This window comes from Diospyros lotus, chromosome 1 (assembly GCF_014633365.1).
Source record: "Diospyros lotus cultivar Yz01 chromosome 1, ASM1463336v1, whole genome shotgun sequence".
Classification (NCBI taxonomy): Eukaryota; Viridiplantae; Streptophyta; class Magnoliopsida; order Ericales; family Ebenaceae; genus Diospyros; species Diospyros lotus.
This window is the reverse complement of record NC_068338.1, coordinates 52,613,902-52,640,704: the sequence shown is the minus strand read 5'-3', so window position 1 is coordinate 52,640,704 and position 26,803 is coordinate 52,613,902. Positions and strand designations below refer to the sequence as shown.

Sequence of the window (26,803 nt, the reverse complement as noted above, 5' to 3'; positions counted from 1 at the left end):
CCATGCTTGTAATCGATCTGTTTCTCAATGAGACCGTATATATAAGATGTCTGTGAGTGCCAAACTTTTGCAGGCTCTGAGCAATGGGAGATATAAGAGCGTATGGCACCGGGCCATAGTGAACACAGACAAACCGAGGATGTCGGTGGCCTCCTTCCTTTGCCCAAGCGACGACGCCTTGATCAGTCCGCCAAAGGAGCTCACCGAGGACGGGTCGGGAGCCGTATACAGAGACTTTACATACGCAGAGTACTACAAGAAGTTTTGGAGCAGGAATCTCGATCAAGAACACTGCCTGGAGCTGTTCAAGAACTCTCGGTCGCAGCAGCATCAACCCCCATGACCCGAGGCTACCGTGATAGAGAACCCTTAATTGTGATCTCGACCGATGTTAGTTGGTTATATCTGCGTTAAGCACCGTATTCATAACATTTGTGGCATTGGACAAAACTTATTTTATGCTTAGTTTGGCTAGGCGTTTATTTTTGTAGCATTAAATAGGGTAGTGTTTAAGCTAGTTATAGCATTTAAATTATGTAACGTTTAAGTTAATAATGTATTTGAAAAATTTATTTTTAAATTATAAGTTAATAGTTATGTGTTTGGTTTGAAAAAGTTGATAAGTTATCAGACATTGATAAAAAGATAAAAATAGATATGTTATTAAGTAATATAAAAATTATATAAAATACTAATATTTAACAATGTTTTTTATAAATTAGTGTTTAATTGATAAAATTTTACTATTAAAAATATATGTTAATTTTATTGTTATAAATTAACATTGTATTAGTATAATTATTTAAAAATATATTTTTTATTAAGATTAATATATATTATATGTTATATACAAAATTATTATATATGTTATATACAAACTAAACATATATTTGTTGCAGAAAAACTACAAAACAAACAGGTTAGTGCAATCAAAATCAAACTAGATTTAACGAAAATAAGAACACGAATAACAGAAAGAAAAACTCTCTGTTTTGGCAACAATAACAGTCATGAAGACTGCTCCAAGGCTTAGATCTGAGCTTGTCCAATCACCACTTAGGCAATAATCAAAAATCAGGACACCAAGTCACAAAGAAGGCCAAACCCCCCAAGCCTCTCTGCTGAACGACACCCCTCGCCCAACCCACACAAGCTTCCACACACAATAGGATCCACCAAGGAATTGAGAGTAATCACGAAAATATGGGTTCAACAAAGGGCTGAAAAACATACCAAAGAGAAGACAACAACTTGGAATAAATAAGAGTCTCAAATGCCATTGGCAGATAGCCACAACACACAAGGAAAGTGTGGCACCCAACAAGAAAATGAGCATCGAATCAAGAAGGAAAGGCAACCATGGAGAATCGGCCAAGCATGGAAAAGGAAGCAAGGCATGATCAGCCAAAGAGAGGGGTAAGAGAGAACACAATCGGCAGCCACACACACATGACACAAAATAAGGGAAGAAATCTCTTTTATATTAAGGGCCTAGGGCACAACAAAAATGGGCTAAGGGCTTCCAAGGCCTATTTCTCCTCCAAAGAGATGGTTAAGAGCTTATGGCCCGACTTCTATTTGGGCTGCCAATAAACATCTTGAACTGTCGTTTCAATCCTGGGTCGAAACCTATGAAGCTAATCTGAATCATCATCATCGTCTTGGACCTCGTTAGGAAACACAAAACCCAACAATATTATTATTACATGTTATATATATAGATATATACACAGTGAAGAAAAAGACCGGCAACGGAGAAGGAGATGGGTGATGGCGCAGGAGGAGACGGCGAGAGAATGTGAAGTAGGCAACAAGAGATGCGACGGCGCTGGGCGGCTTCCGGCGGCGAATCTGGAAGCAGAGATGGCGATGGTGGTAGCGAAACTAAGGCAACTTGCGACGACCGAGCTAGGTGACGACGACGAAGGAGCTGAATACGACGATGGGGGCGATAGCTGGGGCAACAGCGAGGCGAATGACGACTGGCGATAGTGGTGGTGGGAAATTGGTTGCAGAAGGTTGAAGAAGAAGGATGAGTTGGAAATTGATGTTTTGGTTGAGGATAAATTGGTAATTTTAATGGTCAACGCAGTTTGCAAAAGCTAAGAGAAAGGAGCTTTTCAAAAAGCTATTGAAATAACGTTTAAGCTATATAGTTTTTAAGTTATTTGAATTTGCCAAACACTTCACTGAAAAAGCTTGACATCTTTTAAGCTATATTAATAGCTTATAAGTAGTCAAACCGTTTAGCCAAACGTACCCTTAGTGTCATTTAGGTCATCTCCAACCCTCCTCCCTATCACACTCCTTATTATATTATAAACAATTCACTCTCTATTCTAATTATGTCTAAAAAATTGTGCATGCTCCAATCACATTTCCTATTCTTCTCTCTATTCCACTTATTTATTAATAAATTTTAATTTTATTTATTTTATCTCACTTAGAATTTTTATTACTAACAAAATTTATTATTTATTTGATAATCTAATAATAAATATAACTGTATTAAAATTTTATAATATTTAATATATTTGTAAATAAATTTATTAATATTTTTCAAAAATGATTATTTAACAAAATTATTTGAAATATTTTCATAATTAAAAAATTAATATTTTAATATGAATAATCAAATACATAAAATAATAAAATACATGCACACACAAAATGTACAATCAAATACATAAAATAATCAAATATTCACATACAAACAAATGTATAACCAAATACACAAATTATAATTAAAACCCAATACTTCAATATATACAAAATTTATATAAAATACATCATAAAAATCACAAACCCAGATCAAATCGAGGCAATCGTTAGATGCTGGAGGAAGGAGTCACCACTGCTGGAGCTGCCGCCACCATTGCTAGTAGCTGGATCTTGTCGCCAATGTCCTCGCGCCTTCTTCTTTGCTACACCTTGTCATGGCCGTCTCAAGTTGCCTCGCCAGTGCTTATTCTTCTTTGTTGTCGTCGCCTCTGCTCTTCGCCACAGTCGCCGTTGTTGTTTGTCGCCACTGCCTCTGTTGCTGGTTCTCGTCGCTGGCGAGACCCGTTGGAAAGGTTTCTAGTGATTTCCTCCTCAAAATTTGACTTGGCAAGGAGCAAAAGCCAGTGTTGGAGATGGCTTTAATAATATAAATAAATATTAAAAATTATATAAATTTTACTTTCTTTACTTTTTGAGATGTAAAATCACTAGTTAAAATTTTAAATTTAAGTCTAAAAAACAATTTTTTAATTGATAATATAGACAATATGAAAAGATCTGAAAATGAAAGAGTTAAATAAATAAAAAATATAGAGAGTTCACAGACAAGTACTACAAATTAAAAAATCATCAATTCATTTTTATTTTTTTCTTTAATGTTCAAAACAGTGCAAATTCCTCAGATAAACTTTTTGTCGTCCAAAGAATTTTTTTTTCATCAAATTATCATCCTAAAATAATTTCTTGTTTGTTTTTTTTTTTCCATTGCATTACGGGTTTATATCTCATTTTTCATTACCTAATATTATAAAATGATCCGTAAACTTAAGAAATTTAGAAGCCTTCTTGTCTAAATGATACATTATTATTTATTGCGTAACATTAAAAAATGATTTAAGTTTGAGAAGTTTTTTCGTCTAAATAACATTTTACTATTTATTACTTAATATTAAAAAATGATTTGTAAATTTGAGAAGTTGAGGGGCCTTTCATGTGTTTCTTCATTATCGATGCTCCATATATATACTTGGATGATTTAGGGTATCTTCAGTTTGGTGAATAATGGCAAGGCAACAACGTTATTTTTTCAGGTCTCGTTCGCTTGCTATATTGGCCATTGTGCTCTAATTCATTAATTCAAATGTCTGAACTTTATATCGTCTTTTCCTCTCCTTTTCCGTCACGTACTTCTTCTTCTATTTAAGCAATAACAGCTTCATATTTGTCATTGTAATTTGTGGCCCAAGCCTCCTTATCTATTTGTCAAATGATTTAAGCTTCCAATAGTGTGAAATGATCTACGAATTGAGGTTCATTGCTAAAAATAATAACAAAACAAACAGTGGCCATGGATGATGGATCACATTTGTCACTGTAAAGTTTCCATAAATTTGCTTTGTTATAAGTTTTGAGTTCGTTATTAAAGCATTTATAGTCACAAAAAAGTGTCACTAAAAGTGTGACGATTACAAAACAACAGTTTCACCACTAAAAGGGTTATAGCCACAAAAATAATTTGTTGCTTATTCTATTTTGTGATAACTTAAATTGTTGCCAATACAATATGATGGACGAACTTGTTTGTGGTCACCAAACATAGTGATTCGCAAGTTTTTAGCCACGATGTTGGCTACAAAAGTTTTTCGTGATTAAAAGTATTTGAAGTACAAACTTGGTGATAAAAGTTTTCATTGTTAAATGAAATTTACCTGGTTTTTGTTTTTGTGCACGAGCTTAGGTTTTCAGAGAATTAGGATTTAAGTTTTAAAACGACAGTTCTATATTTTATTACTCATAATATATCTAAAAACTTCATATAAAACATAAAACATAAACTCAAAACCTCTTTTAATATTTGGCTTGCATTTAAAAAATTCAGCTTAAAGAAATTGATCTTCAAATATATACGATTGAGTGCCAATTTCACATCTATATGTAATATATATATATATATATATCTAAAAAGTGAATTCATTACGTTATTCTTAAAGATAGATTAATCTCATCTGACTATGTGTTTTTATTGAGAAGTAATTGGGAGATAACTTGTGTCCGTTCACCTAATTTAACTTTGAAGGATAAGCACTAATATTTAATTAACTAATGGATCCCAATAACTAAGAATTCGACCCCAACATTATTTCTATTTCTTTTGATTAATTATTTGTCAACATGAAATAATAAAGCACGGGAGTATAAGAGATAAACTCTGAATATATTGGCTTCCTTCATCTCTAGTGAATTTTAGGTTAATGTTAGCTTTATTTTATTTAATGAATTTGGCTTCAACTCAAGATAATCGACCTTGTGAATCTCAGAGATAAATTTGAGTATTCCACTCCTTTTACTTATATAAAGATAACGACTCTCTCAAGCAAATCGAAAAATTCATGGTGTTTACATTCATTTATTGCTAATTTATTATACTAACTTGAGCATTAGAAGACTATATAAGAGAACTATTCCCGTATTTTTTTTTATTCTGATAAATTAGTACTTAGCCAATTGGGCCCTGGGGATCTGATAGGGCATGTTAATGGGTGGAACCCTAACTGTGGAGGCCCATAATGGGTGGAGCCCTAACTGTGCTTGCTTTTATCCATTTCTCCACTCTTCGGCAAAGTTTATCCTCTTGCCCACCGTCCTGCTTCTCTCTGGATTGGTCAATAGAGTGCTTTTATTAAACATGCCGGAAACTACCACTGTTGCGGCCGCTGATGAAACCCAGGACAAGCTTGAGGTGCTCTCTCTCTCTCTCTCGCTCTTTATTTATTTTTCTTTGATTTCTATCGATAGGGCATGTTTGTAAGTTAAAATTGTACATGTACTTGTGATTAGGAGATCGACGAGCCCGTGGTCGAGGACGTGAAAGAAGAAGACGACCACGAGGATGACGCTGAAGACTCGGACGACGAAGACGACGATGACAAGGAAGATGCTGCTCAAGGTATATATATATGTGTGTGTGTGTGTGTGTGTGTGTATATCTAAGTGTGTGTATGGCTAATTATGTCTATTCATACGGGAACTTGTATTTCCATTTTTGTGTTTATAGGTCATTTCAAGGTTTTATTCAGCCTATTATTTGGATTGATTTTGTGAAGAACATTGCTTGCCTGGCGATAGGGGTTTAGAAGGATGCTTATGAAATGCAATTTTAAACAAATTGAGGGCTTTATTACCAAAAGGGGGCATGAACTGATTCAGTTAAGTGAAAGTGTATCTAAGCCATGTTTTTTCCAGGCTCAAAATCAGCAGTTCTATTTATGTTTTTTTCTTCCTTTCTGTATTTTCCATATTATATAGGCAATGTTTGAGTTGGTACAGCTTTTTCAACAACAGTAGCGTCATTTCTTGTATAGTGTTAACTGGAATTAGTGCTTATCCTAGTTGTTGGCTTACCAATCCTGTTTTGTAAGTAAACCCTATGGAATGTGCCCCTGTTATTTGATGCCACATGATGTAGCAAAGTTAAAACCAAGTGGTCTATGTTTCATGCGGAGGTGGGCATTGACTCTCAACTTAACTAAGTAAAATGTATAATTAGAAGATGCCTTTTGTGATGTGTGCTGGACTTGTTGCTATATTCATTGAATTTCTGTGTATTTGGTATTTGAAATGTTTTAGTTAATATATCAAAGTTTGTACATCGTGTTTTGGTGGTCTTTTAGAGACCAAGAGGTTCATCTTTATAGATGTTTTACACCCCCTTTCTGCATGGGTGAAACTCTCTTGACAACATTTGCCTAAATTTTGTTATTACATTCCACAAGAAATGCTTTTGAGATGTAAGTGATGGAGGTCTATGATGTATTTCTAGAAAATGATGGCTGGTTCTTTTGTTCTGTGTGTCAAAAGGAAATGCTTTTGACACCTTCACCATCATCATGGAGGTTTTGATCTGTTTATAGGTTCATGACAATAACTTCCTTCCTTTGTCAAATTATCTTTATTGGGAATGAGTTGCAGGTGCAAATGAAAGTTCAAAACAGAGTAGAAGTGAAAAGAAAAGTCGCAAAGCTATGCTGAAGCTGAACATGAAACCTATTACTGGTGTTAGCAGAGTCACCATTAAGAGAACCAAAAATGTTAGTGTCTCTCTTTATTTGATATAGTTGATCTTCTGCTGGGCGGATGGAGATTCACCTGTTCCTTTGTGTTCCAGATTTTGTTTTTTATCAACAAACCTGATGTCTTCAAAAGTCCGAACTCTGAGACCTATGTCATCTTTGGAGAAGCAAAGATTGAGGACTTGAGCTCGCAGCTGCAGACACAAGCTGCCCAGCAGTTCAGGATGCCGGATGTGGGGTCTGTGGTGGCAAAACCAGATACTTCCGCTACACCGTCTGCAGCACAGGCAGACGATGAAGAGGAAGAGATTGATGAAACAGGAGTGGAGCCTCGTGACATTGATTTGGTGATGACGCAGGCAGGTGTATCTAAGAGCAAAGCAGTGAAGGCTCTCAAGACTCATGAGGGAGACATTGTTAGTGCTATCATGGAGCTCACCACCTAAGTAGGCTGTATGTTCTACCTTTGGATGACTTGCTATATTGGTGGGTGCTTCTACTTGATACTTCTCATAGGTTTTTTTCCCCATCAAAACTGAAGTTGTCAATTTTTAGGATTTTTGCGTTCTCTCAACTCCCACTATATAGTTAATTATGCCTATGTTAGGGAGCTCTTAACTTTGGTGTCGAATGGTGCTTTATTGACAAAATCATTATTATTACTTGTTGCTTGTTTGATAATGTTGATGGAAGTTGCCATGTGTTGATCTAGATAGGTTCTTGCAGTTATGCTATTTGTAACTGGCAGAAAAGAAAAGCTAGTTTCCTGTTTTTTGATTGGATCATATATATGTGGTAACTTATTACATGGAACTGCTTAAGACAGGTACTTGAAAATGCTGTTCAAGCCCCCCCTATATGCTATGTGTTGATCTCCAACAGTTGGATTGAATCTCCCCATCAGTTCCTGTGAAAACCCCGATGCGACAGCACGTCTGCATGGTAACTCGGGTCCAACAGGGCCGGGCTAATGATCATTTGAAGCCCCAGGGGACCTCTCGGACACTGCTGCTTCAACTGGAGTGTAAACAGGTTATTGTTGAATGGAACTTTTTGCTGCTGTGTATATAGAACAGTAGTAGTTGAAGCAGCTTCACATGTCATGTTACCCAGAAGTGCAACCATTTCTTGCGGATTTAGGCCTTTGCAGCGAAGGTCTGGCGACTCTGGCCCGAGTGATCTGATCTAGGTTATTGGAGGGAGCAGGTATTTGGTGGTCTCCAAAGCGCTCAAAACCCTTCCGGCAGGACCCTCCCACGGGAAACCCCTCGTCCGAATACCACCCAACAAAGCCATTGTTCAGATCAAACATCAAAGAGGGTAAAGCCATGCCTTCTTGTTTTGTGGTTGACTGCATAGAGGAAGAAGGAAGAAGATGACAAAATGGAAAATGCGTGCGATTTGGTTACAATTTCGACAGAATCTCTTGCGGCAAAGGCGAAGAGACCATGACTGGCGTCCGATGGCAACACTTTGTAATGAAAATTTTTCTGCAGAAGCAGCAACAGGTTGCGGCCTTGCGGGTATGAATGGAGTTGGAAGTTGATTATCACCACTTTAACACTTTTTTACTTGCTTCTATGACTTAACCTTTCTTCCAACCACTTATAAGAATACTTTCTATAGAAATTTAGATAATTTTACACTGGTAGTATCGAAACCTTATAACAATTTAATCACCATATATATATACATATGTGAGTCAAGTGGAAGAGAGAGATGAATAAATAAAATGGGGGTAAAAGGCAGGGTACCTTTGGTAGTTTTCAACTTTTTCTTAAAGCAAATCAAAGGCCAACGTGACACGTGCAAGAAGCATTTTCATTTTCATATATGAAATGAAAATTGTCACAACTCTTATAGTAACTAATAATCGGGCCAACAACGCCAAGCCCAAGTGATGATGGATGATGATAGAATATATAATTGGTTGGTCATCTTAGCTAAGTTAAATAAAGCAGCATAATCGGATAAAACAACAGCCTCGCACCAACCAACCAAGGCATAGCCTGGAGAACTTGCCAAAATGTACATCAAATCTCCATAGATACAATCCATCAAACCAGAAGAAGACGTCTTCTTATTTACCTGTGGGGAGACTCTGAGTTTGCCAATTCCCAATTCCATCACTAGTAGTTGGTTACTCCCAACAATCTCATGAAGAACCCTCACACCGATCCCCAAGGAAGCTGACATCCTAGCCTGTCTTTGGCACAAGGTTCGATCACCCGATCATTTGAAGCCCGTACATCACACTCTCTGGCAGCTTCCTGATCGGATCCACCTAAGCATGAGCCAGATTCCTCGACTGTACCCTTGCCACTGGAATACTGCAAATAGGATCCCCAGGACATGCCCAAACTTCCTCTGTCAGGTGGTGAGTTTCCAGTCAATGGCCAGTGTTCAAGCTTGAACGCAAATCCGGTGTCAACCTCCTTTGCCAATTGTTGCGAGTCCGTGCTGACCGAATTTGAGTTCTCTCCCCTGGATTTTAGGATATTGAATCTGGCCATAACAGAGGCCTCAACATCATCAACCCCCTTGGTTTTTTCACTTATGGACTTGTGTGCCATTGCGCTATCTTCCACCACCCGCACTTTGTGAAATATCACCTTCGAATCACCAGGAACCTTAGAGTTATGTGACCCTGCCACATTTTGAGGCAAACGAAATTACAGTAATTTTGGATCAGAAGGATGAGAAATTTCGATTTTACTTGAAAGTGTCCAGAAGCCCCCTATAATGATTAGAGAATTAGTGAAACTAAGGGTGAGCAGAAGCAGCTTGATTCTTACCTTTCTCAACATCACCAACAACCTTAGCACCTAAAGTAGGGGAATTCTGAATCGAGTATTTGGACAATGGGCTATCTTTACCTTCATTTATCACTTTGTTTGGATGAGGAGAGACCTTGAAGTTCAGTAGCTTCTCGACAGTATTAGTACTTTCTGCCACATCCAATGGATGAGATGAAATTTAGTTAATTTCTTATAATAAGGATACAAATTTAGATGAAAAGGAAAGCAGAGGCCATTATGGAGGTAGCATTTCGACCTTTTGCTTTGTCCAACTTGCGGTGCTCCATCTCAATCTTCATACGATTGAAGCGAGCTCTGCAACTGATGGAACATAAAGCAGCTTCAGCCTCAAGCCATAGACTCTTGTACAAGAAAATATCTGATTCCATTTCTTCCTCGTTAGTGAAGTCCTCCTCAAGAATCCCCTTTATAGCCTGCCAGTCATGCATAACCTCAACCTTAGTTTTGTGGTTCTAAACAAGTCAGAACAAAAAATCTCCACTTTGAGTGTCAGATTAGCACGATTATTTTCTGCCCCATAAGAATGTGAAAATTTATTAATAGATCAATCCATACCTGGACAACCTTATCTTTTGCAATGCCTACATCACTCCCTGAAGAAACCAAATCTAGATTTTTCTCAACTTCCTTGCTAGAAACATTACAATTCCTCTTTATCTCATTTTCACAGTCGAAACTAAACTGACAATAAGAACTAGCACCTGGTTCCTTCGCCACTGAAGTCCTGTCTGAAACAGCATCCTGGAGAAGATAGTGTAACCATAAAAGCTATATGAAGTATATCCAGATTCAAAGATCTCAAACTCAATTCCTCATGGTGAAGCCGTCCAAGCATGTAAAGCAACCATATAATAAATTTCCAAACTAGATAGGTAATTTCCAATTGCATGGATCATAGTGGTGAATATCATACTAGACAAGGTACAATACATTACCAATATTGGACGATATCACTATATGTATACTAATAATACGTATTATACATAGTTGTCAACTGCTCAAGGTGCAGTGAGGCCCAAGAGTGCTTGGAGCCTAGACATGAGCCTTTTGGATGCGAGGTGCACATTTATTAAAATCTGTATAAAAATACTATACATTATTATTTTCAATATATACATATAAAGAGGAAAATGTTAACTTATTGAATCATAAATAAAACTCCGCCTGGGGATGTTATCCACTGTTAGTCCCAAGCCCGAATAAAGGAGGAGGGTTGTGTTAGGTACTCGACAACCAACGTAAAACTTAGTTGGATCTAAAACATGAACTCTAGACAAATTATGAAAAATCGTTTGGGCGTGGGTGTAACCCTTCATAGCAACGTGCTACACTGCCCGCGTGTAGTGTCAAGTGAGCTAGGGCCACTACATCGGCGCCCGAATGTAGTGACAAATGAGCAAGGGTTCCCGCATTTGCTTGGACGACTATGGGTAAAGAAGCTAGTCCAAAATCAAATTCAAAGTCAAGGCCAAAAACAAAATCATAGATTAAGGATTGGGTCATGGAACATAGGAACATTAACAGGCAAAGCTATGGAAGTGGTAGATGTGATGATTAGGAGAAAAATTAATATTATGTGCTTTCAAGAGACGAGATGGGTAGGAAAAAAAGCAAAAACTTTATCAGAAACTGGATATAAAATATGGTACACAGAAAATGATCGAGCGAAAAATTGAGTGGGGATTATTATGGATAAAAGCTTAGTAGATGAGGTAGTGGATGTAAAGAGAATAGGGGATAGGATTATTATGGTGAAGGTTAGTCTAGGAAGAATGACTATGAATATCTTTAGTACATATGCACCACAAGCGAGGTTAGGTGATGAGATAAAAGCAAAATTCTGGGAGGATCTAGAAGGACTCATACAAATGATACCAAGAGGAGAGAAAGTGATTATAGGAGGTGACTTAAATGAGCATGTGAGTAGAGACGGAAACGGCTATAAAGAGGTACATGGAGGGTATGGATTCGGGAAAATTAATAATGAGAATAAATCTATTCTAGATTTTGCTATGGCATATGGGCTCATCATAACTAATACTAGGTTCAAAAAATGGGACGAACACTTAATCACATATAAAAATATCACATCAAGCACCCAAATAGATTACTTCCTCACGAGACAAGAGAATTGGTTATGCTGTAGGGATTGTAAGGTGATACTGGGAAAGTGTTTTACTACTCAACATAAACTTCTAGTACTTGACGTCCAAGTAAGAAATTGGAAGAGAAAAAATCACATAAAACAAAATCTAAGAATCAGGTGGTGGGATTTAAAAGGGGAGAAACAACTAATCTTCAAAGAAAAATTAAGGGGTAGAAGGAAATGGAATGGAGAAGAACAGACAAATCAAATGTGGAAAGAAATAGCTAACGCCCTGAGAAGCACGGCAAAGGTAGTCCTTGGAAAGACAAATGGTAAAGCCCATAACCTTAAGGAGTCTTGGTGGTGGAATGAAGAGGTACAATTGAAAATTAAAAATAAAAAAATTTGCTATAAGACTGTATATCAATGCAACAATGAAGAAAATCAAAAAAATTATAAAGAAGCAAAAAAGGCAACAAAAAGAGCTATTAGTGAAGCAAGGTCAAAAGCATATGAGAATCTATATAAACAACTTGATACAAAAGATGGAGAAATGGATATATATAAATTAGCTAAAACAAGAGAAAGAAAAACACGGAATTTAAATCAAGTGAAATGCATAAAAGATAAAAATCAAAATGTATTAGTGAATGAGAGAGCAATTAAGGAGAGATGGAAGGAGTATTTCACAAAATTATTCAATGATGGTGGCGACACAAGAGTTAGGTTGGGACATCTTAGTAACTCCGAAGGGAACGTGAGCTATACATTTTATCGACGCATAAGTTCAAATGAAATAAGGCAAACATTAAAAAAGATGAAAAATCATAAGACGGTGGGACCAGATAATATACCAATAGAAGCATGGAAATGCATAGGAGAAGAGGGCATCTCCTGGCTAACGCAATTATTTAACGCGATCCTTAAATAAAAAAAGATGCCAGATGAGTAGAGGAAGAGTACTTTGGTTCCTAAATACAAGAACAAAGGAGATGTTCAAAATTGTGAAAATTATAGAGGAATTAAGTTAATGAGCCATACCATGAAACTCTGGGAGAGAGTAATAGAGTAGAGGCTCAAAAAAGAAACAAAGGTCTCGAAAAATCAATTTGGTTTCATGCCTAGTAGGTCAATAATGGAAGCTATATACCTACTGAGGCACCTAATGGAAAGGTATCGGGATCATCAGAAGGATCTACATATGGTGTTTATAGATCTAGAAAAGGCCTATGATAGGGTCCCTAGAGAAATATTATGGAGGGTTTTAGAGAAGAAATGAGTTAGAATAGCTTATATACAAGCCCTTAAGGACATGTATCACGGTGTAGAGACAAGATTCAGAACATGCAGAGGGGATACTGAATTGTTTACAACTACAATAGGACTGCATCAAGGTTCTGCACTAAGTCCATACTTATTTGCTCTAGTAATGGATGAACTCACTAAAAATATTCAAACAAAGGTGCCATGGTATATGCTATTTGCAGACGACATAGTGTTGGTGGATGAAACAAAAGAAGGAGTGAACACTAAACATGAGTTGTGGAGAAACAATTTAGAATCTAAGGGATTTAAATTAAGTAGAAAGAAAACAGAATATATGGAATGTAAATTTAGTAAGAATGCAAGAGTGGATGATGTTATAATAAAATTGGAAGACCAAATCTTACAAAGAAAAGACCATTTTCGATATTTGGGATCAGTAATTCAAAAAGATGGAAAAATTCACAAGGATGTTGCACATAGAATTAAAGTAGGTTGGCTAAAATGGAGAAATGCATCTGCGGTGTTATGTGATGGTAAAATCCCATTAAAACTGAAAGGAAAATTCTATAGGACAACTATAAGACCAATCTTGCTGTATGGCTCAGAATGTTGGGCAGTCAAATACCAGCATGAGCAAAAAACGAGTGTAGCGGAGATGAGAATGTTAAGATGAATGTGCGGCCATATAAGGAAGGATAAAATTAGAAATGAAGTTATTCGTAATAAAGTAGGAGTAGTGCCAATCGAGGAGAAGATGAGAGAAACTAGACTAAGATGGTTTGGTAATGTGAGAAGGAGACCAAGAGACGCTCCTGTGAGGAGAGTTGATGAAATGGAACAATTAACCAAAAAAAGAGGTAGAGGCAGGCCAAAGAAGACTTTGGGAGAGACATTAAAGTTTGATATGAAGTGTATGGATCTAAATAAAGATATGTCAAAAGACAGAAATACGTGGAAGTCTAGAATTCATGTAGCTGACCCTACATAGTGGGATAAAGACTAGATATGTTGTTGCTTATTCAATCATAAATAACAAATAACAAGTACTTTATTCTAGAATAACAACTAATATTATTTCAACCACTACAATAAGTTACTAACAACTGATATTAGATAGCAAATGGGGTGTTCTATTGTTTTCTCATTTTTTGGGGGTTATTACTGGTTAGATTTTAGCAAGTCGATCGATAACATAGATGCAAAAGGTGTGCACCTTGTGTCTTGGGGTGAGTCGAGTCTTAGAGCCTAGGTGCGCACCTCATATAGTGAGGCACCATCAGCTGAGCTTCTTAAGCCAAGGTGCACCTTTGACAACTATGGTATTATAAAAAGTTTTGTGTGAATATAATAAATCTTTTATACAAAATGACATTATAGAAGCATGAAATTATTTAGTTTTATGAGAGATATTTTGTTTTACCACACAATTAATTGAGTCTTGTCTCCCAAAAGATTTCCATAATACAATAGAATTCACAACAATTATTTATAAGATTAAATTTATTGTTAATGGTAGAAAAATCAAAATTATTTTACATAAGAAAACAAAGAAAAAATCATGGTGGAACAGTATGGGCCAATATGAACTTCGCCTGTCCCAATTCCAGATGCTAACTTAACTGGAACAGCATTTTGGTGTTAAAGTGTCAGAAATTGAGTAGTATTGGAGGATACCAGCCACTACATCTGGTATTAACTGGTAACTTAACTGGAATAGTATGAGTGTTAAAAGTACTGAAATTTGGCCAGTTCAAAACCATATGGTCCATATCATAACTGTGGTATGAATAGCCACTACTATTCCAATGGTGTAATAATCTGTCAGCTTTAAACCTTGACAGTGTATAAATCTCAAATTCTAAGAGTAGGTGGGTGTAAAACTGGGGAAAAAAAAAAATTGGTTTTTAATTAATTATTTATATAGATATTTTGGTGGTGGTGTGGGAACGGGGAGGGGGGGGATTCAAAATACATACCTTATGAAGGTCAAGTCCGTCTCTAAAATCAGAAGTTTCTCGTTGGGGTAAAACTGGCTCATGTGATGGGATCATATTTACATTTTTTTTTGAAATGCATGCATCCAGAATGCTGATTACACGTGCAATGGCCTTCTGATTTTGTTCTGATAATGCAGAGGCATCATTTGAGTAACAATGCAGAAGCAATTCTGAAAGGTTGTGTATTCCATTAATCAGCATTTGGATATTCATTTTCGGAGTTGATTCTGTCCCCTGCGGTTTGGCCAGCTTATTGACATCTTCAGAACAAGACAAATTAGTAGCACTTTCCACACCATGGAATGGCAATGGACCATCTCCAGAGGTAATATCGGTATTCAACCCAGTATCCACAACATTGGCACACAATTTGAAATCTCTTTCAGATATAAATACACCCTCGTCAAGATTCATTATTTCGGTGTGAGGAGATTTCAAATCAGAACCACTTTTTGAGTCACTGGCCATACCGTGCTCTTTTTCACATTTGTTCATGTCATTAGAAATTTGAACTCTATTTCTACAGCTCTCTTTTTGATATTCATATCCTGCTTCCCCTGTGTCAGCTGAATCATGATCTCTAGTTAGGTAATTAGCATTTGGAGGTTTTCCTGGACAAAGCAATGAACCAAGTTCAACATATTCATTCTCCTCATAAACACTCTTTTCACATAACTTTGGCCAGGGTACCTTCTTCCTATCATCAGCACGGGGAGGGAAAATCTGAGCCTGCTGAAGATTCAGACAATTACATGCTTTTACAGCTTGCGAAGCCTTGGGGAGAGGAGAAGAAGAGGCTGGGGCACCTTTCCAGCATGGGGAATCCACAGCAGGATGGCAATGATCTGAGCTCTCTAAAGAGTCCTCAACTGTAGTAAAGCCTTTAGTACAATCAGGTGTCGAGGCCAAGGCAACTGGGAAATTCACACCAGGAAGTTGATATTCTGGTCCGTCTTTGGACATGCGATCAGTAGTGGTTTTCATTTCATTACTAGTAGGGCATTTTTCAAAAATGACACGATCAGTTCTTTCCACATTCAAGCTGACACGGCTAGTATCTAGGCAACCCTCTTTCCCATATATCAGAGGCAAGAGAGATTTCTTTTCTTTAGCCTTTACATCGGCAGCAGCAACTTCACCAATAGAGAGTACATCTACAGATGAAACTGTATTTGGAACTGTAGACTTGGTGTCAGTGGATGGTGCTCTGCTGAAAGGAGCAGTGCAGGATCTTTTTTCTGATATGTGATCACTTGTGTAAGAATCAAATGGTTGGAAGCACTTATCATGAAATGCACTGTATGAATTTTGATTATCCCACAAATTTGTGGTTGATTCTAGAGATTGGACCTGTGCATGAGATTCCAGAATTGCTGAGCTTGATCCTGTGAAAGATGTTCTTGAAGATTCACTGGAAATAAACATGGGATCTTGCAGTGAAGAGGATTTATCATTCAACCTTCCTGTGCTTTGAGAAACAGTTGGGAATTCTTTTCCCCAAACTTCAACATATTTTCCATGTGTAATTGCAGAAGCCTTTTCACATTCGGAACCCTCATCCATATAAGCCCCTGCATCAGGCCACAGTAGTGAAGAAAAAGGTCATCAGTCAGTTAGTATAAAATTTTTCTACATTTTTCCGCCTTTCCTTTCAGAAAAAAATGCTCAAAATTCCTTGGGAAACTGTGGCTTCAGTAAGGAGGACAAAAAGATATGAGATTATAGCAAGAAGAACAAGAGCCTGGACCAGGTTGAAGCATCTTGATGAAGCCAGAAAAGAATACAGGATCTTGGTAGAAATTCAAAAAATAAAAATAAAAAACGGCCCAAGTATGGCCTTTCCCAACAAGGCCATCCCAAGCTCGCAAATCCCCCAAGAATGTGTTATACTTCTATGTCCAAGCTGCCCTTTTCAATTCTATTCTTGTGGCACATAACCTATGTAAAAGAGGTCAAACTAAATAGCTGCAGAGTCCCCTTAGTGAACCAAAATAATAATTACTAGACATACAAATTAAAATTACACAGAGCACACACTAAATCTTAGGGAAAGAAGTAAAAGTCAATCAAAGAGTTAAGAGACCACAATCATGCATATGTACAGAACAATAGGATGATGTAATTCTTGTTTATTTCTTTTTCTTTTTATACGTAAGAAAATATATAAAGAAAGCCACGGCCAAGAACAAGTAAAAATAGACCATCAAAAAAATTAGGATGTAATCCTGATAACAAAATAAGGAAATTTTGCAACATGATATCACAAGAATGACCTATAAACTCTATTAATCACAAGGATTTAAATTTGGAAGTTTACTGCTCATACCTTGGTTTTTCTTATCCTCGCAAACAAATGAACCAGGATCATTTGTCTGCTTAGCATCATTTGTATCCCCCAAGCCAAAACCTCGTTCAAGTTCTACCCATTTAGCCAGCTCCTCGTCTGCCAACCTGCTCCAAAAGCTACCCCAGCCAGACAAACTTTGAGCATAATCAACTGGATAAGTTACATCCAAGGGCGCAGCGCATGAAGTGGAGGGCAAATTATAGCCAGTTTTATTCACGGTCACCAAAGGGATATTATCACCGACCACAGGTGAGACAAGTGGGGGATAATATGGTTTGGATTCTACAGCATTACTTGGCATGCCACTTGAATAGTGCAGAAAAGTAAATGCATCCGTTGCAGCATCTGAATTAGTGTTTAGCGGAGGCATATGGGTGCCTAACTTAGGGTTTACAGAACTGGCGGAATGCGAACCACCCACGTATTGATAATCATTGCACAAAGGCAGAGATGTGGTCCGAATCGAATCGACCTCTGAGTCAAGATTCGAGTATAAATCAGGGCCAGAAGACGAAGATTGTGAATAATGCTGCCAATTGTGGAAAGAGGGAAGAAAGGGCACGGCATAAGGCGGTTCAGTGAAATGTACGAGCGGGCTGGAATTAGGGTTGGAACAGGACCGACCGACGGTGAAAGGGGGGGCCGAAGCTGACAAATTGGAGGTTGATGATGGCGGGCCTCCGTTGCCCAAAGACCCCAAACTCATCATTTCACGGGCGTGGAAATCGATCAACTCTATCGGTGCCAAAGCCAAGAAATTTGTTAACAAGCCGATAATCAAGCACCAGGAATCGAAGAGTCCGAGATAAACCACGAGATGTATGAACAGTATATGAAACCGATCAGAAACGCGAAGATTAACCGGAAATTCAATGCAAATGAATTGGTTTTACGGGAAAATCATACCCGAGAAAAGAGCGAGTACAGACGCCTCTTCTTCCTCTTCTCCTCCTCCTCCTCCTCCTTGGAAGCGTCGGGCGTGCGTTGGCGAGTCTGATCTCTGATGAGTCGGGAAGAGTCACCATTCCCTTTTGCCAGGTGTTGGATTTTGGTCAAATTGCACAGACAAGCCCCCGTAGTTTCTGTAAAATCCTACGGCGCCCTGGCATTTGGGGGAAATGCTCAATCGCCCCGTCTAGAAAGACAAAGAGATAAATAGCCAAACATATATTTTGCCTTAATACTTTTAACGTTTTTTTGTGGGATTTAAATTTTTTATTATTTTGATTATACCTCTAATTTTATATTTTTAAATTAATTTAATCTTTTATACTTTAATTTTTTTATATGCTTTATTATTTTTATTATACTATTGAATCTATATTTTTTAATCAATTTAACTCTTATACTTTTATGTGTAAAAAGAAAAGAGTAAAGTAAAATGACAAAATAGACATTCATGTCAAAGTATAAGAGTTAAATTAATTTGAAAATATAAGTTCATGATTATAATTAAAATAAAAAGAAAAAAGTTAAATTATGAGATTAAATTAATTATAAAAATATGAATTTAACCTAAATAAATAAATAGGACACTGATTTTTTTTTTATTTACTCAGGTTAATTTGGGAGACAAAAATATGATTTAATGTGACACCTAAATAAATTATTTGGAGATAAAATCAATTATATTTAATGTGACGCCTAATAGTGATGTATTAAATATTTCTCTAAATACCAATTTCTTTTTAAAAAAGTAAATTTCTCTATCCGAAAATGGAATAAGTACAGGGTTTCAGCGCTTGTCTTGAATTGTCACATTTTTTGAATAATTTATATTTTTATTTTATATACATATATATACCATCAGCTCAGAGATTATATCTAAAAAGAGTTGTATACATATATATATATATAATGAAAAGGTACAAGCCTAACAAAACCCGACCCATGGTATGATATCCAATGAACCTGAACATGGAAGGCCGAGGAGGAGGACACTAATGAGTTTTGAGAATATATTGGGCGGCGCCAAACATGCCCTGTTGCTGATGCTGATAACACAAAGAGGAGTCAAAGAGCAGAGCAGAGCAGACGACTGCAATTCACAAAAATCCAAAACCCATCAATTTGATCACCCTTACCCGACCCACCCGTTATATATTATTCCCTTGATTTGTATGCTACTTTATACATTTGAACGTGCTTTTAGTCTTTGACGAGGGAATATTTATAGGAGGCAATTTTATTGTGTTACTTTTAGAGGTTATTATTAATTTGGAGCCATGTATGCTAGTAAAGATCAATGGACGATCGTCACATGTCAAGTCTTAGGAACTCCACTTATCTTTATAATCTTTATTATGATTTTGAACTGGAAGAGATAGAGAGGAAGATTCAGTCAATCAATAATATCTCTAACATCCCAAGAATTATCTCCATTAGTGAATGTTATCTTTTTTCTCCATGGAAAGTGGATCAGCATTTGTTTTTGAAAGATATCTTATCTCCTATTGAAAAGGTTACGGGACATCTATAAATAGAGGGCAACCTCTACAGGTATGGAAGATCCGATTCCTAAGGGACTCTTCTTTTATGATCTTCCATGATTATTATACTCCTCGAAAACTCTATGAACTGACTTGAGCGTCGGAGGGATCACGGGGAGCAAGTCCCCACCCTTTTTGCAGGTATTTGGTTTAAGACAGAAAAAGGTGATCGACTCTGCATCATCAATTGGCGCCCACCGTGGGGCCTTCATCTTTTCCTTCTATTTTCCAAGTACAATTTCAAGCCATAGGAAATCTATTCAAGTACATCATGGGTACGCTTGTTTCTCTTTTAATATTTTTTGTGCCTCCTACAGTTTTATTTTTCAATTATTGTTTTATGTAAAAATAATTGAAAGAGAAGGCCAAAAGATTCATATATATATATATGTATATATATGTTCAATCACATAAAAGAAACGTAATTCTGTCATTACATTCATATTATATATATATATATGTTGGAGAAAAACTCATCATGGAAGCCTAACAGAATAAGTAAGAAAAGAAGTGTTATATTATAATATTAAAGGGGAAGGTTTCCTGGAAAAGGGGTATATACCCAGAAACCACCATAGATGAGCCAGGCGATGGCCGCAGCAAGCAGCGATAATGGCTGCGACGGAAGCTTCTTTAATGTCGCTTTGGTTAAAACTTATTTCCCTTGTTTTATCATTCTAGTGTTTTAACTACTATCTATTGGAGAATTGCTAGATATAGAGGCAGAGGCAAAAGGTTTTAATTTGAATTGCTTGATATATATGCTTCAATGACTTGAATTTTAATTAATTCTGTTAAAACCCCGAACACCTGCGGATATAGGCGTTATGCCGAACCGCAAAAATAAAATACTCTCTTTAATTGCGGACGTAGGCATTACACCGAACCGCGAAAACAAAATATTTGTTATTCTTTAATTGCGGATGTAAGCGTTACGCCAAACCGCGAAAACAAAATATTTGTTATTCTTTAATTGCAGATGTAGGCGTTACGCCGAACCTCGAAGACAAAATATTATTATTCTTTAATTGCGAACGTAGACATTTCACCGAATCGCGAAAATAAAATAAGGATATTATTTGAAATCCCGTCATCAACTACAATCCAAGCCAGCATGTGCGCATGAAAACCGAAGGTCCGAAAGGCCTCAACAACGCAAGAGTAAAGGATCAGATGTGATCCTCGGGGGGCCCCGAACCCCCAAACACTGAAAAACAAAGGATCAGATATGATCCTCAGGGGACCTCGAACCCCCGAACACTCAAGATGAAAGGATCAAATGTGATCCTCGCAGGGCCTCGAACCCCCAAACACTCAAGATGAAAGGATCAAATGTGATCCTCGCAGGGCCTCGAACCCCTAACCAGAAAACATGAACGACTCAAAGGGAACCACCCCTACTAATTAAGGCACCAGTTCGGAGGCTACGAACCTCCGCCACATGAAGACCAAAAGGGACCACCCTTACTAATTAAGGCACCAGTTCGGAGGCTACGAACCTCCGCCAAATGAAGACCAAAAGGTATCAGTTCGGAGGCTATGAACCTCCGCCAAATGAAGACCAAAGGGGACCACCCCTACTAATTAAAGCATCAGTTCGGAGGCTACGAACCTCCGCCAAATGAAGGTTAAAAGGGGACCACCCCTAATGATTAATGAATCAATTCCAGGAATCACTCCCAAAACAAAAAGAAGGTTCGATATAACCCTCCCTCGGTTCGGAAAAAACCTCCAACGAAAGCCGAAGGATTAAAATTCTCGCTAAACAAGCAGCGCTACCTGAAAAAGCTGTCTCAAATGGATAGTAGAGCTTATCCTAGTACACCTAAATGGTTAAGGGCCAAGATTTTATGAGCTCTGGAAAGTAACCGAAAGAAGGAAACCTCGGCCAACACAGCCTCAACCAACGGCCCCGAAGGCAAGGCACTTAGCTTTGGCCACCATAGCCTCAGCTAACGGCCTTGAAGGCAAGGCACGCAGTCTCGACCATCATAACCTCGGCCAACGGACCCCGAAGACGAGGCAAGCAGCCTCGGCCAACGGCCCCCAAAGACGAGGCACGCAGGCTCAGCTAGCGGCCCCCGAAGACGAGGCAAGCAGCCTCGGCCAGCGGCCCTGAAGATAAGGCACGCGACCTCGGCCACCACAACCTCGACCAGCGGCCCCCAAAGATAAGGAATGCGGCCTCGGCCAGCATAGCCTCGGCCCTAGGCCAAAAATAACAATAAAAATATATATATATGTACTAATTTAAGAGCTGGCCCCTTTCTACTATAGGAAAATCCCCGAACGTCTTTATCACCTCGAGCGACCTAATCACCTTCTGCATGGGAAGAGTGAAAGGGGCACTGGGAGACTTGAAAAGTAAATTCAGCATTCGAGACTGCTAACCCAACTTTTAGTAGAACTTTTTTACAAAGGCTCAAAAAAACAATGATGACTACTCCTTCAACTGAGAATATTTATAGGGGGCAATTTTACTATGCTACCCCTAGAGGTTACTATTAACTTGGAGCCATGTGTGCTAGTAAAGGCCAATGGGCGATCGCCACATGTCAAGTCTTAGGAGCTCCACTTATCTTTATAATCTTTATTATGATTTTGAACTGGAAGAGATAGAGAGGAAGATTCAGTCAACCAAAAATATCTCCAACATCCCAAGAATTATCTCCATTAGTGAATGTTATCTTTTCTCCCCATGGAAAATGGATCAACATCTGTTTTTGAAAGGTATCTTATCTCCTGTTGGAAATGCCACGGGACATCTATAAATAGAGGGCAACCTCTACAGGTATGGAGGATCTGATTCCTGAGGGACTCTTCTTTTATGATCTTTCATGATTATTATACTCCTCGAAAACCCTATGAACTGACTTGAGCGTCGGAGAGATTACGGGGAGCAAATCCCCACCCTTTTTGCAGGTACTTGGTTCAAGACAGAAGAAGGTGATCAGCTCTGCATCATCAGTTTTCAATCCGTTGTGGCGATCAACTCAAATCCATATACTCGAATCTCAACATTCAAATGATGGACGATCGATTTGAATTTTATGATCAACTTGAGAAAGCTCGTTGGAATCATATATATATATATATATATGTACGTAAAATGTGTAAACAACCCATTAATTAATCATGATCCAAAGAAATAATTCAATCAAAGAAATGGTGTTTTTTGGGAAGAAGAAGAATAAGAAGAAGAAGATGATGATGATGATGATGATGAAAGAGGTGGGTGACAATGGCATGCAGTTTGTTTCAGAAGTAAACGAGGAAAGTAGAGGAGTCTTGAGCAGTGGCGGGCGAAGTGGAAGCGGAACGGAGGCTGCTGACAAAGTGAATTAGCTGCGTTCGACGGTGGCTTTGGAGGAGATTAAGCTGCTCTCTCAGTCTCGCCATCGCCACCCCATACTCCGCCATCAATAGCTCCACCGCCGCCGCCACCTTTATCATGATCTTCTCTCTCTATTCTCTTTCGGGTAACCGCCAATTCAACTTGAAGTAATATTGTAGTTCCAAAACTTGATCCTCCCAACGTTTCTTCTGGATGTCTGTAAGTACGTGAAGAAATTATGCTCAAATTTATAATGCTCTCTCTCTCTCTCTCTCTCTCTCTCTACATATATATATATATAATAATATGGATAATAGATACATCAATTGTGTGAATTTGAGCTCACTTTTCTCCTGGGCCTCACTCTCTCTCTCTCTCTCTCTCTCTCTCTCTCTCTCTCTCTACATATATATATATATAATATGGATAATAGATACATCAATAGTGTGAATTTGAGCTCACTTTTCTCCTGGGCCTCACTTTGCCGTCATTGACCCGTTTCTTCACTTAATAAAATTAGTGATTTATAATTTGATTTCAAGTATGTATAATAGGGTGAGTCGTAACTTATAAAAAAGATCATTTATAAGACTTTTTTCCCAACAAAATTGTGAAAGACTAAGCTCATCATATACCTCCAATCAAATTAAAATAATCGATATCTCATATTCACGGTATAATAATTAATCAATTTCAAGCTTTCAAACCGTCTTAAGTAATGATTAACACGTTGACAAGTTTCCTTTGGCCGGCAGATTTTCAACCTGGCTGGCTTGAATTGAATGGTTTGCAGGGATAAGTACTGTTGATCATGCATCCAGCCGAACCCCCATATATACCAACAAAATTTTGAAAGATAAAAAAGACCAAAAAGATGTCAAAAAGTGGGATTTAGGAAAAACCCATAATATATATATATATATGCTTGCTTGCACCACCCCCAGTTATTTACACGAGAAGATAAGAACCTGAATTGGGGTACATTTATTGGAAGGAGATTGAATTAATATTTAGAAGGAATTGGATCTAATGAAGACCTTCTTCCAGGCTTTCCAGCTGAGGGACCTGGCCTTAGCCAGAGTAAAAGATGGCATCAACCGCCGGTCTCGAGCAATAATAGACAGTGGTGATTGTGGAGATCTAATTGGCTGTGATTTTTGGAAACCTGCAGCATTCTCTTCTGGGTTCCAAAAGCAAGCTTCTTTCCTCTTCTTCCTCATGGTTTCTAGCACGTCATACTTGTTGCATATTCCCCACACCGTCACTTTTTGCTGATTGAAATCCACATTTACAGAGTATATCCCTGCACCACATCAATCATCGATATCATCGATCGATGGTTCCAAAGGAAGCCAACAAAACTTTTATCTTTTTCTGTATCTACTCCGATCCTAGCTAGATTCATAGCACATAGCCCATACAATAATATGGCAACATGCATATATATATATATATATATATTGTTCTTGGTCTAATTCAGGACTTTTATCAAACACCTTGGCCCTGTCCACTCTTAGAGGGGAAATTAAATAAAAAATAATAGTGGTTTCATTTTGGAGTCCAGTAAATGGATACTTTGAGCAATTCTAAACACAAAAACTCTATGGGAAATCTTTTGGTGATCACGTCATGATCAAGACTCATCCTTTAAAGAACAAAATTCATTCAGAAAATGAACGAAATTTTACCTCTAAGGTGGGACAAAGCCTTCTTGACCTTCCTCTCGCAGCCATAAGAATATAGAGGCACCCTCATTTCCACATACTGGGCCTCGACGTTCTTGCCTGCGGGAACAATCTGCAGGTCCGCCATTGAATTGAATTAAGGTTGATGGTGTGTCGTGCCTTTGAAACTTGAAGATGGCGGATATATATGCATATATCGCTAGGTACGTAGAAAGATAGAGGCCTGGACAAGCAAGGCAAGGCAACAAATAAAGGAGGGCTAATCCACATGGAAAAGCAGAAGACGACGCATGCAAGTCGTAGATTCCCTAGAAAAGAGGGGACATGTATGTATGGAGCACTTTAATGGAAACATTTTCTTTCCCCTTGAGGCTTCGAAAGCTAGCTCTTCATGTGCGTGCATGGCTAATTATTCCTTGATACTGTTAATGGCGGATTAATTCATAAGTTAGCTAAAGAGATTTCTGTTAACTTTGAAATTAAAGAAGGATTGTGGATCATGGCGGCCAGCATGGTGAGTCGGACAAAGGCTGAAGATGCGTCGACGTTCAAGCGCCACCATTGGCCAGTTTGATGATGAAAAGGGCATTGGATAATGTGAAAGAAAGATAAAGTCAGTTCGGCTTCGGCTGCCATGCGGGCTGGGCTGTGGGTTTCTTAGCACATAAGTAGCTTTTGGCGACATGACACCCCATGGGTGATCTTATCTTGCGACAATTATTATTGATATATCTTTGTGTATATCTTAAACTACATAAAAGTATATTAATGATAAAAAAGTCCCTTGTGAGCGCAGAGTATTTTAGTCATAATACTCCTTTATGTAGCCCAAGATGTATAAAATGATTGTTATTTTAGTTTAATTTTTTTTCATAATAATAAATTTATTAATTAAAATATTATTATTAATATATTTAGAGTCCGTAAAAAAATATTAGAGAATATAAAAAAATTCTTATATAAATATTTTAATATTTAAATTAGACACTAAATATAATAAAAATTTAAATATTATATTAAAATTAATATAAAAAATGTATATTTTTTAAAATGAAAGTTCAACTAATTATAAAAGAATATGAAGTTTTGTTAAATTTCATAGAATTAAAATTCCTTCAAATAATGTTTATTCTAATATTTCTATATACACTAGAGTTAGAATTTTTATGGATAATGTTTATCTTGATATTTTAAAATTCATTAAAATTAAAATATTTATGGATAATATTTATCTTTTTCATAAAACTCTCGGAAAAATTTTTGAATGTTAAAATTATTTTATTTATGCTTTGTTCAAAACCTCCCTAATTAGGAGAAAATTACATCATTTAGTAAAAAGAATTATTTTAAAATTTTAGACTTATTTGATCTTTTAATAAACTTTTGTCTATGACACTTCAATTGGAGAATTTACAAACAAATCGGTCTTGATTGTTCTATAAAACTAAGTTAATTATTATAAAAAAATTGAATTAACTCAATTCAATTATCAGGTCTACAAGACCCATGGACACCTCCCAACTAGTCCTGTGTGGATATTTGTGCATTTGGGGTCTTAATCTCCGCATGCACATTAAGATAGTATTTGTTAAAATGAGCAAAATAAAAAAATATCAAGATAAATTTAAAATAGTTTTCAGATTAAGATATGAAATGATCAAAATAAAGTTAGAAAATATTACAATATTTTTATTAAACTATTTGTTAAATTCGTTGAAATACATTAGAGGACACAAAAGTTATTTTTTTCATATATATATAGGGATCAAGATATGCATATCTAGAGGAGATGAGAGATATGTATATTTTAAAAAATTAATATAAGAAGTCATTAATGATTTTTTAAAAAATAGTCAGATAAACTTAACAAACATGTTGGAAAGAATAAAATTTAGGGATACATCTTATATATATATATATATATTTTTTTTCATCTTGATTAAGAAACACTGCCAAATAAATTACACAATCCGCCAAATACATTGGGCT

General features: G+C 37.1%; 4 protein-coding genes across 7 annotated transcripts in view; 2 read left to right on the top strand and 2 right to left on the bottom strand.

Annotated features, from left to right (window-relative positions):
• The window catches only part of LOC127805199 (protein DOWNY MILDEW RESISTANCE 6-like), a 70,345-nt gene extending 69,748 nt beyond the window's left edge, over positions 1-597 (top strand). For both annotated transcript variants that reach the window (XM_052342236.1, XM_052342235.1), the window contains exon 4: positions 74-597. In XM_052342236.1, the coding sequence (XP_052198196.1) occupies positions 74-343 (270 nt within the window). In that variant the 3' untranslated portion in view covers positions 344-597. The remainder of the gene's footprint in view (positions 1-73) is intronic.
• Positions 598-5,227: 4,630 nt separating this feature from the next.
• Positions 5,228-8,447, top strand: LOC127797014 (nascent polypeptide-associated complex subunit alpha-like protein 2). 2 transcript variants are annotated; one of them, XM_052329543.1, is made up of 5 exons: positions 5,228-5,461; positions 5,560-5,668; positions 6,691-6,809; positions 6,887-7,277; positions 7,618-8,447. In XM_052329543.1, the coding sequence occupies exons 1-4, from the start codon at positions 5,252-5,254 to the stop codon at positions 7,235-7,237; spliced, it is 789 nt and encodes a 262-aa protein (XP_052185503.1). In that variant the 5' UTR covers positions 5,228-5,251; the 3' UTR covers positions 7,238-7,277; positions 7,618-8,447. The 2 variants fall into 2 exon arrangements, with proteins under 2 accessions (XP_052185503.1, XP_052185417.1); XM_052329457.1 differs by lacking the exon at positions 7,618-8,447 and having other exon boundaries at positions 6,887-7,472.
• Positions 8,448-8,598: 151 nt separating this feature from the next.
• On the bottom strand, positions 8,599-18,360 carry LOC127796864 (uncharacterized). Of its 2 annotated transcripts, none has more exons than XM_052329294.1 (7): positions 18,213-18,360; positions 17,286-18,041; positions 14,939-16,530; positions 10,166-10,351; positions 9,846-10,023; positions 9,587-9,739; positions 8,599-9,438 (listed from the first exon to the last, which is right to left on the bottom strand). In XM_052329294.1, exons 2-7 carry the CDS (start codon positions 18,013-18,015, stop codon positions 8,960-8,962), a joined length of 3,318 nt encoding a protein of 1,105 aa, XP_052185254.1. In that variant the 5' UTR covers positions 18,016-18,041; positions 18,213-18,360; the 3' UTR covers positions 8,599-8,959. The 2 variants fall into 2 exon arrangements, with proteins under 2 accessions (XP_052185254.1, XP_052185309.1); XM_052329349.1 differs by having other exon boundaries at positions 9,668-9,739.
• A 5,627-nt stretch (positions 18,361-23,987) lies between these two features.
• LOC127812948 (heavy metal-associated isoprenylated plant protein 28) lies at positions 23,988-25,436 on the bottom strand. Its single transcript, XM_052353567.1, has 2 exons — positions 24,818-25,436; positions 23,988-24,432 (listed from the first exon to the last, which is right to left on the bottom strand). The coding sequence occupies exons 1-2, from the start codon at positions 24,939-24,941 to the stop codon at positions 24,140-24,142; spliced, it is 417 nt and encodes a 138-aa protein (XP_052209527.1). The 5' UTR covers positions 24,942-25,436; the 3' UTR covers positions 23,988-24,139.
• Positions 25,437-26,803: the final 1,367 nt, after the last annotated feature.

What these genes read in the sequence shown, in the direction of transcription:
- LOC127797014 (XM_052329543.1), top strand. Translation starts at nt 5,252, where the DNA reads ATGTTAATGGGTGGAACCCTAACTGTGGAGGCCCATAATGGGTGGAGC. An exon ending in CAAGGAAGATGCTGCTCAAG is followed by an intron (nt 5,669 to 6,690) that starts GTATATATATAT and finishes AATGAGTTGCAG; the next exon opens with GTGCAAATGAAAGTTCAAAA. An exon ending in CCATTAAGAGAACCAAAAAT is followed by an intron (nt 6,810 to 6,886) that starts GTTAGTGTCTCT and finishes TTTGTGTTCCAG; the next exon opens with ATTTTGTTTTTTATCAACAA.
- LOC127796864 (XM_052329294.1), bottom strand. Translation starts at nt 18,015, where the DNA reads ATGATGAGTTTGGGGTCTTTGGGCAACGGAGGCCCGCCATCATCAACC. An exon ending in CGAGGATAAGAAAAACCAAG is followed by an intron (nt 16,531 to 17,285) that starts GTATGAGCAGTA and finishes GGCCTGATGCAG; the next exon opens with GGGCTTATATGGATGAGGGT. An exon ending in TGTTGGTGATGTTGAGAAAG is followed by an intron (nt 9,439 to 9,586) that starts GTAAGAATCAAG and finishes AAAATGTGGCAG; the next exon opens with GGTCACATAACTCTAAGGTT.
- LOC127812948 (XM_052353567.1), bottom strand. Translation starts at nt 24,941, where the DNA reads ATGGCGGACCTGCAGATTGTTCCCGCAGGCAAGAACGTCGAGGCCCAG. An exon ending in GGCTTTGTCCCACCTTAGAG is followed by an intron (nt 24,433 to 24,817) that starts GTAAAATTTCGT and finishes GATGTGGTGCAG; the next exon opens with GGATATACTCTGTAAATGTG.